The sequence below is a fragment of the Macrosteles quadrilineatus genome, unplaced genomic scaffold, assembly GCF_028750875.1.
Source record: "Macrosteles quadrilineatus isolate MER2022 unplaced genomic scaffold, UCM_ALF_1.0 Scaffold_2__2_contigs__length_208266976, whole genome shotgun sequence".
Classification (NCBI taxonomy): Eukaryota; Metazoa; Arthropoda; class Insecta; order Hemiptera; family Cicadellidae; genus Macrosteles; species Macrosteles quadrilineatus.
In genome coordinates, this window is record NW_026542595.1 from 160,688,947 (window position 1) to 160,703,051 (window position 14,105).

General features: G+C 35.2%; 1 protein-coding gene across 3 annotated transcripts in view; it reads right to left on the reverse strand.

Moving 5' to 3' along the window:
- LOC128985546 (insulin-like peptide receptor) overlaps positions 1 to 14,105 on the reverse strand; it is a 109,137-nt gene that overhangs the window by 65,888 nt on the left and 29,144 nt on the right. For all 3 annotated transcript variants that reach the window (XM_054405139.1, XM_054405140.1, XM_054405138.1), the window contains exon 2: positions 3,881 to 4,003. In XM_054405139.1, coding sequence (XP_054261114.1) covers positions 3,881 to 3,982 — 102 coding nt within the window. In that variant the 5' untranslated portion in view covers positions 3,983 to 4,003. The remainder of the gene's footprint in view (positions 1 to 3,880; positions 4,004 to 14,105) is intronic.

Genomic DNA, 14,105 nt, shown 5'->3' on the forward strand with positions numbered 1-14,105 from the left:
TAATCCTATATATTAAGCATGTTTCTTGAAAACCTATTTTCCCAGCTCGTGTGCATCTCAGGGGAAATCTGCGCATACTGTAGATAGCGATTTTCCTGTAGATGAGCAGAATCCCTTTATAAATTAAAATAGGCTCAAAAATAAGAAAATAAAAAAATGCAAATATTTTTTTTAACTATCATGAGCCTTATGGGTTGCCAAGCTGGTGACAAAATTACAAAATATAAACAGAAAATCAAAACAAATGGAAGAAATTCCAATCACATGTTTTATTTACAGCGTGGTGTTAAAATAGCAAAGTCTGTACATTACATGTTTTTTTTTTCTAGTTCTCGACCTCTGGAAGACCTCTAGTGAATATACATGTATAAGTACAAATGGGTTATTAAAGATAAAGAAGACAGCTTGTATTACATACTGAACGCGGATATAAATATTCTACTCTCTTATGCGTTTCGCGGAAACGCATGAATAAAAACTGTTCTTATTCGTGGCAGTATAGCTTTGAAATATAAGGGGTAATATGGGTGTACAGTACCCACTATACACGATGTGGACCAGCCATCTGACAAACTGAATTCAACGTGCCTATGTGACAATTCTAATTGGAACTGAAAGCCGAATCGGATGTGTGTAGTTGGCTAGGAATTTTAAGATACGGTGTTGAAGAGAAACCTTCACACACTTAAATAAATAGAACACTTCCATGAAGCTTTGCAGCACTCTTATAGACGGTTGACATAAACATCATACAAACACGTTTATACAGGGTGGCTGAAAAGTAACTTGCACCCCCCCCCCCTTAGCTTTTCAACCATTTGAGATATTTGAAATCTGTTTGCGGCAACCCTCTTAGATATGAGGGGCTACAATAATTATGGTCAATTTTGAAAATTTTGCCCTTAGGGGTAGCGGGGGTAGGTCGTAGCTCAAAATCTTCAAATGACAAGTATAGTCGAGTTTGGTATCATGTTACAGGTCTTGACGAAACATAAACATTGACATAAAGAAAACCAAAATCGGTCCACTAATAACAAAATGGCGCCCAAAAACGTTTCAAATCCAAATAACGATGAGGGTGGCAACTTGCACCCTCTTTAACCTTTTGACTATTTGAGATATTTGAAATCGGTTTGCGGCAAATTGTTTGGATATAAAGGGTTACAATAATTATGGTCAGTTTTGAAAATTTTGCCCTAAGGGGTAACGGGGGTAGGGGGTAGCTCAAAATTTTCAATTAGCAAGTATAGTCGAGTTTGGTATTATTTTGTAGGTCTTGACGAAACATAACAATTAACATAAATAAAATAGAAATCGGAGCATTAATAACAAAATGGAAACTAAAAATGATTGAGACAATGGTTATTTAAAGTAATTTTGAACTGCCATTTTGTTATTAATGGTCAGATTTCTATTTTCTTTATGTTAATTGTTATGTTTCGTCAAGACCTACAAAATGATACCAAACTCGACTATACTTGCTATTTGAAAACTGTGAGCTACCCCCTACCACCGCTACCCCTAAGGGCAAAATTTTCAAAATTTAACATAATTATTGTAACCCTTCATATCCAAACAAGTTGCTGCAAACCGATTTCAAATCTATCAAATAGTTAAAAAGTTAAAGAGGGTGCAAGTTAATTTTTGCCACCCTCAATGAGGGTCCCTCATGGTTATTTGGATTTGAAACGTTTTTTGGGCGCCATTTTGTTATTAGTGAGCCGATTTTGGTTTTCTTTATGTCAATGTTTATGTTTCGTCAAGACCTGTAAAATGATACCAAACTCGACTATACTTGTCATTTGAAAATTTTGAGCTACCCCCTACCCCCACTACCCCTAAGGGCAAAATTTTCAAAATTGATCATAATTATCTAAGAAGGTTGCCGCAAACAGATTTCAAATATCTCAAATTGTTGAAAAGTTAAGGGGGGGGTGCAAGTTACTTTTCAGCCACCCCGTATGTACATGTATTACTGTCGAGAGTCTAATAACGACAAAGCAATGAAGCAAATTAATTATGAGCAATAAATTGTACTTCGGATGGAAATATACCTGCGATTCTGGCTATGGATACGTAAATACAATTATTGCTATTATCAAAAATTATATGCGGAACTGCAAGTTAATTACTCTTAATTACCTCTATTTTGCACGCTTTTCTCGAACAATTACCCGCATCAATTAAAGGAGTGATGGTTACGAAACAAATAACCACTCAACTTCCCAAGATAGTTGTGATAATTGAGATGTCTCATTGAATCAACCACATTAGAACTGACATAAACAATTCTATCATTTAAATGTAATTGTCAAAAGAAGATGGAGCAGGCGTTGCAATGGGAGACATCATTGAAATTATATTGCTGTTTTAGTCCTTAAGCATGTTTTTTTTATATCCAAACTATAGGTTGATGAATCAAATGTAAACATTTACACTTAGAAATGTTTACTTGTAAATAACGTTTGCCGATTCGAATGGCGTATGTGAATTCGTGTCGTGAATGGCAATAAGTTTACTCTGGTTTGTGTTAGCATCAGAATTTGCTGCATGTGTTTGTTGGAGATAAGCGGTACATTTCTTGTTTCTCTTTGAGTGTGTGTGTCACTGTACGAAAATGGAACAATAGGATCACAGTTGAAAGTTATCTGGGTTTCTTTAAAACATTGTATACATATTTTGAAAATATTATATCAAGTTGTTATCTGTTTACAAAAACAAACTGTAGCCTACCAAACATAAGCAAGAAGGTTAAGCTTTAACAAGCTTAAACTTTAGAAGCTTAGTTAGTTGGTCAAAAACAACACTAAAGTTTCTAATAACGGCGTGGGTTTTAGCATTTCAAATAATATAGAGCCTCGTGTCTGGTAAATTATTTGTTTTTGTGGTTTTTACTTTAGGTATGTGTGAAATTGATCGTAATTTCGTATTTGAAGAAGTACTTAGTAAGAAGTTTAATGTAAACTTCCAACTAAGTAATGTAACTATCCAAATGAAGGATGTTGTCATTGTTTGAAGTATGTTAAAAGAGTAAACCTAATAAAGATTAAAGGAGCAGAAGTTAGAGCTGTTACCACACCAATGAGAATGATTGTGAAAAGTATACGTGGAACGTCAATTTGTTCTGTTGATTAAAAAATATACTATTCATCTAGATAGTGGATCTTAAAAAGGGATAAAATACCTAATTATATTAAATGTTTTATTATGAGACAGAATAGAAAAGAGACAAATGAGAAAGGTCTACGATAAAAAAGATGTGTCCACGAGAAAACGAATGTACATTAATTGGAAGCATTGGGATTTGAACAACTCGAAATCATTAGACTTGTTCTGAGAATTTAAACTTTTCCTATAATTCATCTACGCGTTTTAAAAAAAGTGAGCACATGATGACATGAGTGTAATTCAAAAAATTATCTTGAAATAAATAAACGGTTTATCCACAAAAAGGTTGCTTTGAAAACATTGTAAAGAACATAATAGTATATTTTGATTACATTCATTATCCATGGGATGTCAAATATGATGTTGATGGTGATTTTTTACGAAAAGCAGAAAATAAATGTTTATAAAAACTGCTCAAAATGTTTTAATTACAGTTTAGCATGTTATGGTCATGTTAACCCCAAACAAAATGGTGCAACTCACATACTGCTTTAATAGTTAATGTTCAAAAGTTATCGTTAGTTATTTTACTCATAAAATATCACAGTTACTCCCACCGCTTACACATTAGGGGTTGACAAGCCAATGGAAGAAAGTACTCGTCAGATTAATGATACCTTGTATTACTTCAGTCACAAGGATGCAAACATCCAAATAGCATTAAACTCTTTTAACGCATTCTATTTTTTTACCTTATAGGCTATTAGCTTACCTTATTGCGGATATCCACGCTAGAACATATCCTTCTTGTGCACAAGTAACAGCAGTAACTACAGTCAGTAGCCACCATACGCACATGATGGGTCGGAGTCATTGGTTACATCATTACGTCCACCTGCAAATAAAACATAGCTTTACACACAGGTAACATATTTACTCGTGATTAACACATATTGGACTCCTCACACATTGATTATTATAGTCAGTATGATGGAACCAGTCTCCGGGCCGAGGGCTACATGGGTACTGGCCAATAGTATAGGCTTGTCCCAAGTAGACGAAGGTCAGAAGACGGATTTCATCATACAGACTTAGTGCTTATCCACGAAATTATTATATATAATTTTTTTTTGCTAGGCACGATCTAAACCCTGATTTTGTTTCCATCCAACGTCAACATTCTCGTAGATAGAATCGTAGCCATATGGTAAATTATGACCATTTCAGAATCAATCTCGCTTGGAATTGAACCGGCTACCTAACATTTGAAGGCGAGCACTATAATCACTCAGTTGCCAAGACCCTCTACCGTAGATATAAACTCTAGTGTAAATGTAATTGCTCTAAGTTTTCTGCATGTTTATCTGTCCACCATGGTGTTTGTGCCACATCCTTACAAGGCAAGTACTGAAATTCGATACAGGCTAGTGTTACTGATTCACTCAGCGTAAAAATCTATCACTCTTTGCACGGTGAATTCAGTTCCTTTCGCTAATGGATTTTTTGCAAGATAACGAAGCCTGCAATGGCATCCCACATAGAGTAATGACAATTCTTGGAAGTGTGTGCAGTTTCCATTCAGAATTGTCCGAGACAATAATTAGTGGCACATTGCCAGTATTGTTTTAATTAAACCTACAGTAGTGGCCAAATTACCCATTGATCAATCTTTTTTAACCGTTTTAATTACTCCTTTAACAACTTCATTAACAATCACTTTACGAAAGGAGTGCACCAGTAAATGAACTGGTTTTCATTCCCCACATCTCAAAGATAAAGTATGCAAATTTCGAAGCTTAGAGTCAAATAAGACTGCAAGATATAAATATGCCACTACTGCTGTAGACTTATTACCTAATTGTGCATCACCAAAACCCAATTATAGTTTTCTTAGCTCATATTTTCAGCTGATTGAAGCTTTTTAAGTCCACTATTATGGCTGGTGTCCATTGAGAAAATAGTGAAAACTTCCTCTCGATATGAAATGTGCTACTGTAGTCTATAGTTTATGTCCAGAGGTGATGGTGAGAACAGAATAGACATGTTAATTGAGAGTTTCCATTTTAGAGGTTCTTGGTAATTTTGTACAAGATTTTATCCAACAATCTGTTCAATATGTATCTGTTAGATCAAAATAATGTGTTAGATGCCTATGTTTAGGTCTGACATGTTCCAAAAATAAAAAAAATGGAATTCAGTTGATGATTAAAGGTACTTTTTTGTTTGTCTTCTAGCACCATGAAAAATCATGACGATTATTAATTGAAAATAGGTAAAGACATTTTAGCCATGTAGCTATGTAAACATTTAATCAACAATATTACTATTTAGCAACTGGTCGTTATTAAATTATCTATGACAAAAGTTATAGTAAACTATTTGAAATTGTGTAATGTCAGGTGGATAGTTGTAGAGTTAATTGTTTTTACTGGTTGCAGAGTGTTTGGACGTCAAATTTCAATATCATAATTTGGCAAAGAGTATCAAACAGTAGTTAATGGCAGTTACGACAACATGTAAACCATGTAAACCCTTCAAATTAGTGTTATGCATACCTATCAGGATAGAACAATATAAAGATAATTAATATAAAAGTTATAATAATTGGAAACTTATTTTTCCATGGGTAAAATAAGAACAAAACCTATTCAAAAAAATGCCCACTTATGCTTTAATAAACAACACTGTTATCAACTGGCTGTTATAATCAAGTAGTAATGGAAGCAAGAAGACGGGCAACTTGAGCTGTCAATGTGTTGTCAAATTAGGGAAAATTTGAGCCAAAGGTCAGATTCGTCTGTACTTATCTGTGATTAGTTCAGATTTAGCAAACCCCAAGACGCATTGTTAGTCGCTGACACGTTTTTTTATTATTTATTGACTAACGCTCATTGAAAAATATAGTCGGCAGTAAAACTGGAGATGGAATAGGATACGGAGGGTCGGACTCATAAGATGGACATTGTGTTCAATTATATATATATATATATATATATATTTAATATAAAACTGAGTGATATTTTTTCATAAATTACAATCGTAAACTGAAACGTTTAATGAATTTGCACTTCAATAAACCGTCTTAGAAAAATCATTCAATAAACGGATATATTTATTGACCGTGGTATTTTGTATTACGCACCGTAGATATGAATTAAATGTACATCTGGTAGACGATTTCTTAATTAATAAAAATTTACATATCCGTCTGGTCTTGAAGGAAAAGTTTTCTAATGATTTTAATTGAACCGTTTTATAAGGTGGTAGTCCGCCAAAAACAAATAGGAAAGAAGTTACATTTTTTCTTAGTTCCAAATGTATTTGCATACCCAGAAAAAAGGGTTTGATTTTAATGAATTATTTTAAACGACCTTAACATAAGTACTGTATATATCTATTATATATCAATTTTAATCCTATCCTACCCTACTTCGCACATGACAAGAATTCGAGTGATAACATATTTTGAATGCAAAAATGTTTACTATTTCAACTCTTATCAGTTCATTTGCAGACATGCACTCGTCGTTATCATGAGAATGGATTTCTTATCAGTTTGATAAGAAGTAGTACAATGTTACACGGAAGCGTCGTCTTATCAAAGGTCACATGAGGAGTGAAGAGTTAAATACGTTTAAATTGTTGTAGTTATAACAGCTTTCGTGATAACTCCAAGATTAGAAATGCGCTTTATTCTCACTCAAATGCAAATATTTACATGTTTTGTTCATATTCATTGATCATGCATAAAACTAGCCAAACGTTCCCAGTCTATATATAGAAAAAAAGGCTTACTCAAAGATTTAAAATACTATTTTCAACATGACTACCTACATTGATTCTGTGCAATAAAGTAGACATCCTATTTATTTGAGACATCTGTATAACAAAATGATAACCCACCGAAAACATAAATGACCATTTCATACAGCTTTATAAAAATAAACTTTAAGACATAGGAATATTTCTACTCCTAGCATAGAAAGAATAATTCAAAATATAAGGCCTGAATTAAGGACTTTAATCCAAACAACAGAACCATATGCCATACTCACGATCTATATAAAAAAAATCAGCTAAACAGCCTAACAATCAAATACTTCAACAATCTTATAAAGAGTTCAAAAACAGGTTAATAAATAAAATTAGAACTACCAAGGAAGTGTATTACAGACAAAAATTCGAGTTAAATAAAAATAATACGAAAAAACAGTGGAATGCAATAAACGAGTTAATCGGTTGTGAAAAGAATTCGAATCAGAAAATAATACTTACCCATGAAAATGACGTTTTGGTTCAAGATCAAACCGAAGTTGCAAATATGTTCAATGATTTCTTCCTTACAATTGCAGATAAGCTTAGAGATGACATAGTCTCAGATATTGAGGGAATTAAAACTTCAAATAGTGCGTTCGACACCACGTTTCCAACACGAACCTATTCAATCAAATCCATATTTTTCTTTCCTACAAATACAGCTGAAATTAAAAGTATAGTTAGTGCATTAGAAGATAGAAAAGCCCCAGGTTTTGATGAGTTAACACCTGTTATCATTAAAAACATCATAGACAGCATTGATAATGTATTGGTCCATTTAATAAATCTTAGTATGTCTACGGGTGTATTTCCCAATATTCTAAAAAGAGCTGTTTTAAAGCCATTGTACAAAAAAGGCGATAAAACTAATCCCACTAACTACCGTCCTATAGCCTTACTCTCTATCTTATCAAAAATAATAGAAAAGATTGTAAAGGAGTGTTTGATTAACTTCCTGAATAAAATTAATTTCTTTAGTAAAAACCAGTACGGGTTTAGAAGTAAAATTAACACAAGTAATGCTTTGTTAGATTTTATGTCTCAGGTTTACAATGGAATAAATCAAGGTAAATGCTCTGCAGGTATATTCGTCGATGTAATGAAGGCATTCGACACAGTAGATCACTCTATTTTACTGTCTCGAATGTACGAAGCAGGTATTAGAGGGATCCCTCTCAAGTGGTTCAGTTCATATTTATCAGAAAGAAGCCATGTAACTAGAGTAGGTGAATCTGTTAGTGAAATATGTATTATTAAGCACGGAATTCCACAGGGTTCGGTATTATCTGGACCATTATTTCTTATTTATGTAAATAATCTTTGTGAAGGTGTATTCAATGGCAGACTAGTTGCGTTTGCTGACGATACTGCACTGTTTTACAGCAGTTCAAATCTAGAGCAGCTTAGACTAGAAATGCAAGCTGATAAAGATGCTAAGAGTGTGGTTCACAAAACACTTTATGGTCATGAGTCCTAAAACAAAGTACATAATATTCAATTTGTCTCGTAACCTTAGCTTTGCTGAGCCATTAAAATATCATTCGTTAAATTGTAAAATGGATATACAGTGCCAATGTGCGGACATTGAACAGGTAAATTCAATTAAATATCTAGGCTTAAATGTTGACTCGAAGATATCTTGGAAAATACATATTGAGGCAGTTAGACAAAAATTATTGAAATACATCCGGATATTTTATATGTTGAGGCCAATCTGTAGGAAAAATGTTTTGAAATCTATATATTATGCTCTGATAAGTTCGAAAATCGAGTATGGGATTGAGGTGTGGGGAGGAGCATATTACTCAAACCTTAAACCAATAATAACCATACAGAAGTATTTTGTCCGCATAATATCAAACAAAACAAAATTCGAACACTCTGAACAATTGTTTAAAGATTTACAAATTCTTACATTTAAAAATTTGTATATTTTTAAAGTTTTAAAAGCTTTCTTTGATAAAAGTGGGGAAGACCGGCACAATATAGGATCTCGAGCGTTGACCCTTCGAAGATGTTTCAATGTGTCAGTCCCTAAACCAAATTCAACAGCTTTTAAAAACTTTTATCTTTATCTTGCTCCAACTTTCTTTAATTACTTGCCAATTGATATAAAAACGTGTTTCAACAAAAGACGTTTTTGTTATCTCACAAAAATGTTTCTATCCTCCAACGATTCTAATGCATATTATCGAAATTGTTGCCAAGTTTATCTATGACGTGTATCCATTTCCCAATTTATCATATTATTTTATTTCTATATCTTAATGATCAACATATTACTTCTAAACCACATAGTTTTTATATCCTAAATGCATCTAATTACTCTCCCTTGTTATTTGTACAGTGTTTTCATATTTATCAGGTCTAAGGTATTTAGTCCTATTTTAACAATGAAGCTTAGTAATGTTATTTTTTTTAGAGTTGCTTTAGAGTGTAACATTTATTGATGTCGGTGATCCCATCTTTTGAGCTGTTTTTATATGTGTTTTTTCGTAATAGAACATCCCAAACAGGTCTTTGACCTAGGGATGAATTGTTTCATAGTTATAAATAAGTGTGTGAGTTAAATCTTAAATAGTTAATCTAAGTTATTCTTAAGTACTCTGTGTAAAAGCTTGTACAAAAATATGAAACAATAAAGATTTTCTGATTCTGATTTCTGATATAGTTAATACGCTACATGAAACTTTGTCGGTTGAACTCCTCCGCCATTTCTTAACCGATTTTATCCATTGACGTGTCATTGGAAAGAGCGTGTCGCTTTGATTTGCAAACTGGCCTTACGCATTGAGTACATTTATTTACTATATGAGTTTGTGTAAACATAACCCCCAAGACGGGTCGTGTTACTATGGTTGTATCGTAAATTTGTGTATTTATCGTTGTTTTGTGTCGCTATGACGGATCGTGTTAGCATGATTGTTACTTAAATTTGTGCATTTATCGTTGTTTTGTGTAGCTATAATTTGTTTATTTGTTGTTTTTTTTTCTTCTTTTAAATGCCTCCGACGTGACGACAACGAAACATAGACAGGAGGCGCAATCGTGATAACGACCGCAGCTACAGAACGGTGGCGCGTAATAGGCTTAAAGTCAGCACCTGACCCTGGCCAATCTCAACTATTAGGTTAAAAATGCGCCGGCCCTAATACTACCCCAAAACGACATTTCGTTCTCAATTGGCCCTCTATCAATGACCTGTGTTGCCTGTACAGCGAGGCATTGCATTTGAGGAGAAAACCGGCCGGAATGCTTTAGGTTTATCAATAACGAAGATCTTTGAGTTGACTCTTTTAAACTCATTGTAAATATGACTGTTATTCTTTTTGAAGTAACTCCTGTAATGCTTTAGAATTGCTCGAATTCGAGCAACATGTACACTAGTAAACAATAAACTATTAATAACAAAACTCCCATTCTTTCCTTCTAAATGGATTACAAAGGTCAGTTCCGACCACCCAACCCAAGATAACCGGATCGCCTGCAAATAATCAAGATTGTACTTAATTATTTCCGCGAGCGAATCAGTCCGTTATGTGGTTTAGACATTCTCCTGGCACTCAGAGCATCGTGCTAGGCATTGCGGTATCTCAGAGATTGTAGACACAGGGCTATTATCATCCACCCACGGCCAACCACCATAAACTGGGCCGTTGGGCCTGTCGGGACCGGAGAGATAAAGAACAGCGATTTTCATACAGTTAGACTAGTGAGAAAACTGTTTTCTCCTCCGAGAAATGACTGAAAGTTTACGAAATGTCAGTTTTGTCAGTATTTCACATATTCGACTTTCACGAGTGATTTTGTCAAAAGATTGTAACCAGTATTTATAACAACAGCGAAGGTGCCTATTTTAGGATGAAGGTAGGTTTAGAATGATCACTGTAGCTTTGTCACTGACTCAGACCAGCTGTTATTGCCAAGGCCATTTATTAAAAGTCCCGGTGATCAAAGACCACTGTAATAAAATTCCACTACCAATGTTTTGATTGTTAGGCGAGCACTACAAAATCCAGCTATCCAGTTGTTGAAGCTAAACCTGGAAATTCGGTAAGCGTGGTGAACTGAGTAGATTAAATAAATCTGACATAGAGTCAATTTTACTAAATTGCGTTTATTTCATTGAGAACGCGTTCGAAAGATTGAATAATTTACCAAGAAAGAATGTAATAAATAAGGATTTCTCTGTTTCAAATATTTCACTCCGAACGAAAGCTAAAACGTTAACATGTCAGTGTTATCGCTTGTATTAAAAAACTTAGATTTCATTAGTGGTTATTTCTTTAACACAGTAATCAATTAAGCCTAGAAACACGTTTATGTCGAAATGCATAATCGACTAAATCCTAACAAATGGTCAATCAAATGCATTGATGGTGTAGGGCACACTTTATTCGTACATAATCACCTCGAATGAGTACGACTGGAAAGTTCACAAAGGGATATAAATCAGAATTGCTCTAGTTTGAGGTATTCAGGTGGTCACACGATTTACATCCATCTTATTCTGGACAGATTTAATCTCACATACCTCTCCCTTTCTGACCTTACCAGCGGAATTTATGTATCTGGATGACACCATTATTTAAACCTCCTTTCGTTTTTAACAAGTATTCACAGCTCCTCCCCGCAATAAATCTTACAATATAGAAGAGTGTTTTAAATTGTAATCGACCATTCTCTAATCACAAAGGTTGGACTCTTAACTTGAAATATCATTTACCGGTAGAATTTTTTCATGCGCAAAATAAATTTCATGAAAAAATAACAACATGTTTACTCCATGCAACAGAAACCTAAGCTATCCTAAACACATTGACTATCCATCCATTGTACGTTAAATTAAAATAGGATGTCGCGAAGAAGATTAAAGTCCGTAATGAAACCAGATAGTATCGTATTCTGAATACAAACTCAACTCTCTTGGGACGATTATTGATCTCCTCCGTCGAACAGAATACGCGATTAGGAAATGGTTAGCCGTTTCATGTCTTATGCTATGATTCATGTAGATTGCCCCGTCTTGACATAAATTCCATGTATAAGACATGAAGAAAGCTTTTGAATTTGTTGGGTGGCATAGAAATTATTTCGGTGAGTTTATAATAAGTTATAAAAGGATTTCTTTGAGGCTCCCAAGGGATATCCCTTCCAAAACAGAGAAACGTTTTCCACGTAAGAGACCTATATTTTTTATTTGACACCAGGATCGTAAGGTAAGTATCAAACAACACGCACGTAAACTTCGCTTCCTAACATAGTTTAAATCTATTGGTGGTTCGTTGGATTTTATCCTATGTCTATTTATACACAGACATAGTCTAGGCTACTATAATTAATTGTGTAATTTATATTGGTAGTTTATGTTCCATATCACGATGGGGCTATACGTGAGCTGCTCATGGATTACAGTTAAAATAAACCCTGTACCAGCTTTCGTTTATAATAAGTTGTCACATTTTAATGCACGTTTTTTGCCTTTATACACTGATTATTTTGTTCTTTTTTGTCAAAATTGACCAGCTTTGCTAGGTAAAAGCGATGCAGCAGTGTGGTTTAATTGAGCGGAGCGAGCGAAGCGAGCGAAGCTCTTATACGTCGACTCTAATGCATTTCGTAATACGCAAACTCCTCCTAGACGGCTGAATCAATCGTTTTCAAATTTTGCATGGTGATAAAGACCATATCGGTGAGTGCCAACATCTATATGGCGTTAAAAAAGTCTCTCAGGAATCCGCCCCAGTGGGTCTCAAAGTTTCAAATGTAATCCTTATGGAAGCAGTATTTGACACATAAACAAAGTCATATGATCAGCTGTTTTTGAATGCAGTAAATAAAGAAATAGCTAATAGCATTATTCCACAGATATAAGAACAGAAACGGTATGGATCATAAATATAATCAAATGACGACACCAGCTTGAGGTCCTTGACGTAGGAAGTGGTGAAGGAAGTAGTAAAGGTTAGCAGTCTGGAGTGTGGAAACTGTTTATGACGATTAGATTAAGGTATATGCATTCCTAAAATTCTATGGAAGGGATGAAACAGGTCCACGACGTAGGAAGTGGTGAAGGAAGTAGTCAAGGCGAGCTGTCCGGAGTGTGGGAACGGTTTATGACGATTAGATTGAGGCATCTGCAATCCTAAAATGCTATTGGAAGGGAAGGAAACATGTCCGCGACGTAGAAAGTAGTAAAGGCAAGCAGTTCGGACTGTGGAAACTGTTTGTGACGATTAGATTAAGGTATCTGCAATCCTAAAATGCTATGGGAAGGGAGGGAAACAGGGCCGCGACGTAGGAAGTAGTGAAGGAAGTAGTCAAGGCAAGCTGTCCGGAGTGTGGGAACGGTTTATGACGATTAGATTGAGACATCTGCAATCCTAAAATGCTATTGGAAGGGAAGGAAACAGGTCCGCGACGTAGGAAGTGGTGAAGGTAGTAGTAAAGGCGAGCTGTTCGGGGCGTGGGATGTGTTTATGACCGTTAGATTAAGGTATCTGCAATTCTATGATGCTATGGGAAGGGAGGGAAATAGGTCCGTGACGTAGGAAGTGGTGAAGGAAGTAGTAAAGGCAAGCAGTTCGGACTGTGGAAACTGTTTGTGACGATTAGATTAAGGTATCTGCAATCCTAAAATGCTATGGGAAGGGAGGGAAATAGGTCCGCGACGTAGGAAGTGGTGAAGGAAGTAGTCAATGCGAGCTGTCCGGAGTGTGGAAACTGTTTATGACGATTAGGTTAAGGTATATACAATCCTAAAATGCTATGAAAAGGAAGGGAAACAGGTCCGTGACGTAGGAAGTGGTGAAGGAAGTAGTGAAGGCAAGCAGTTCGGACTGTGGGAACGGTTCATGACGATTAGATTGAGGCATCTGCAATCCTAAAATGCTATTGGAAGGAAGAAAACAGGTCCGTGACGTGGAAGTGGTGAAGGAAGTAGTCAAGGCGAGCTGTTCGGGGCATGGGATCTGTTTATTACCATTAGATTAAGGTATTTGCAATCCTAATATGCTATGGGAAGGGAGGGAAACAGGTCCGTGACGTAGGAAGTGGCGAAGGAAGTAGTAAAGGCAAGCAGTTAAGACTGTGGGAACTATTTGTGACGATTAGATTATGGTATCTGCAATCCTTAAATGCTATGGGAAGCGAGGGAAACAGGTCCGCGACGTAGGAAGTGG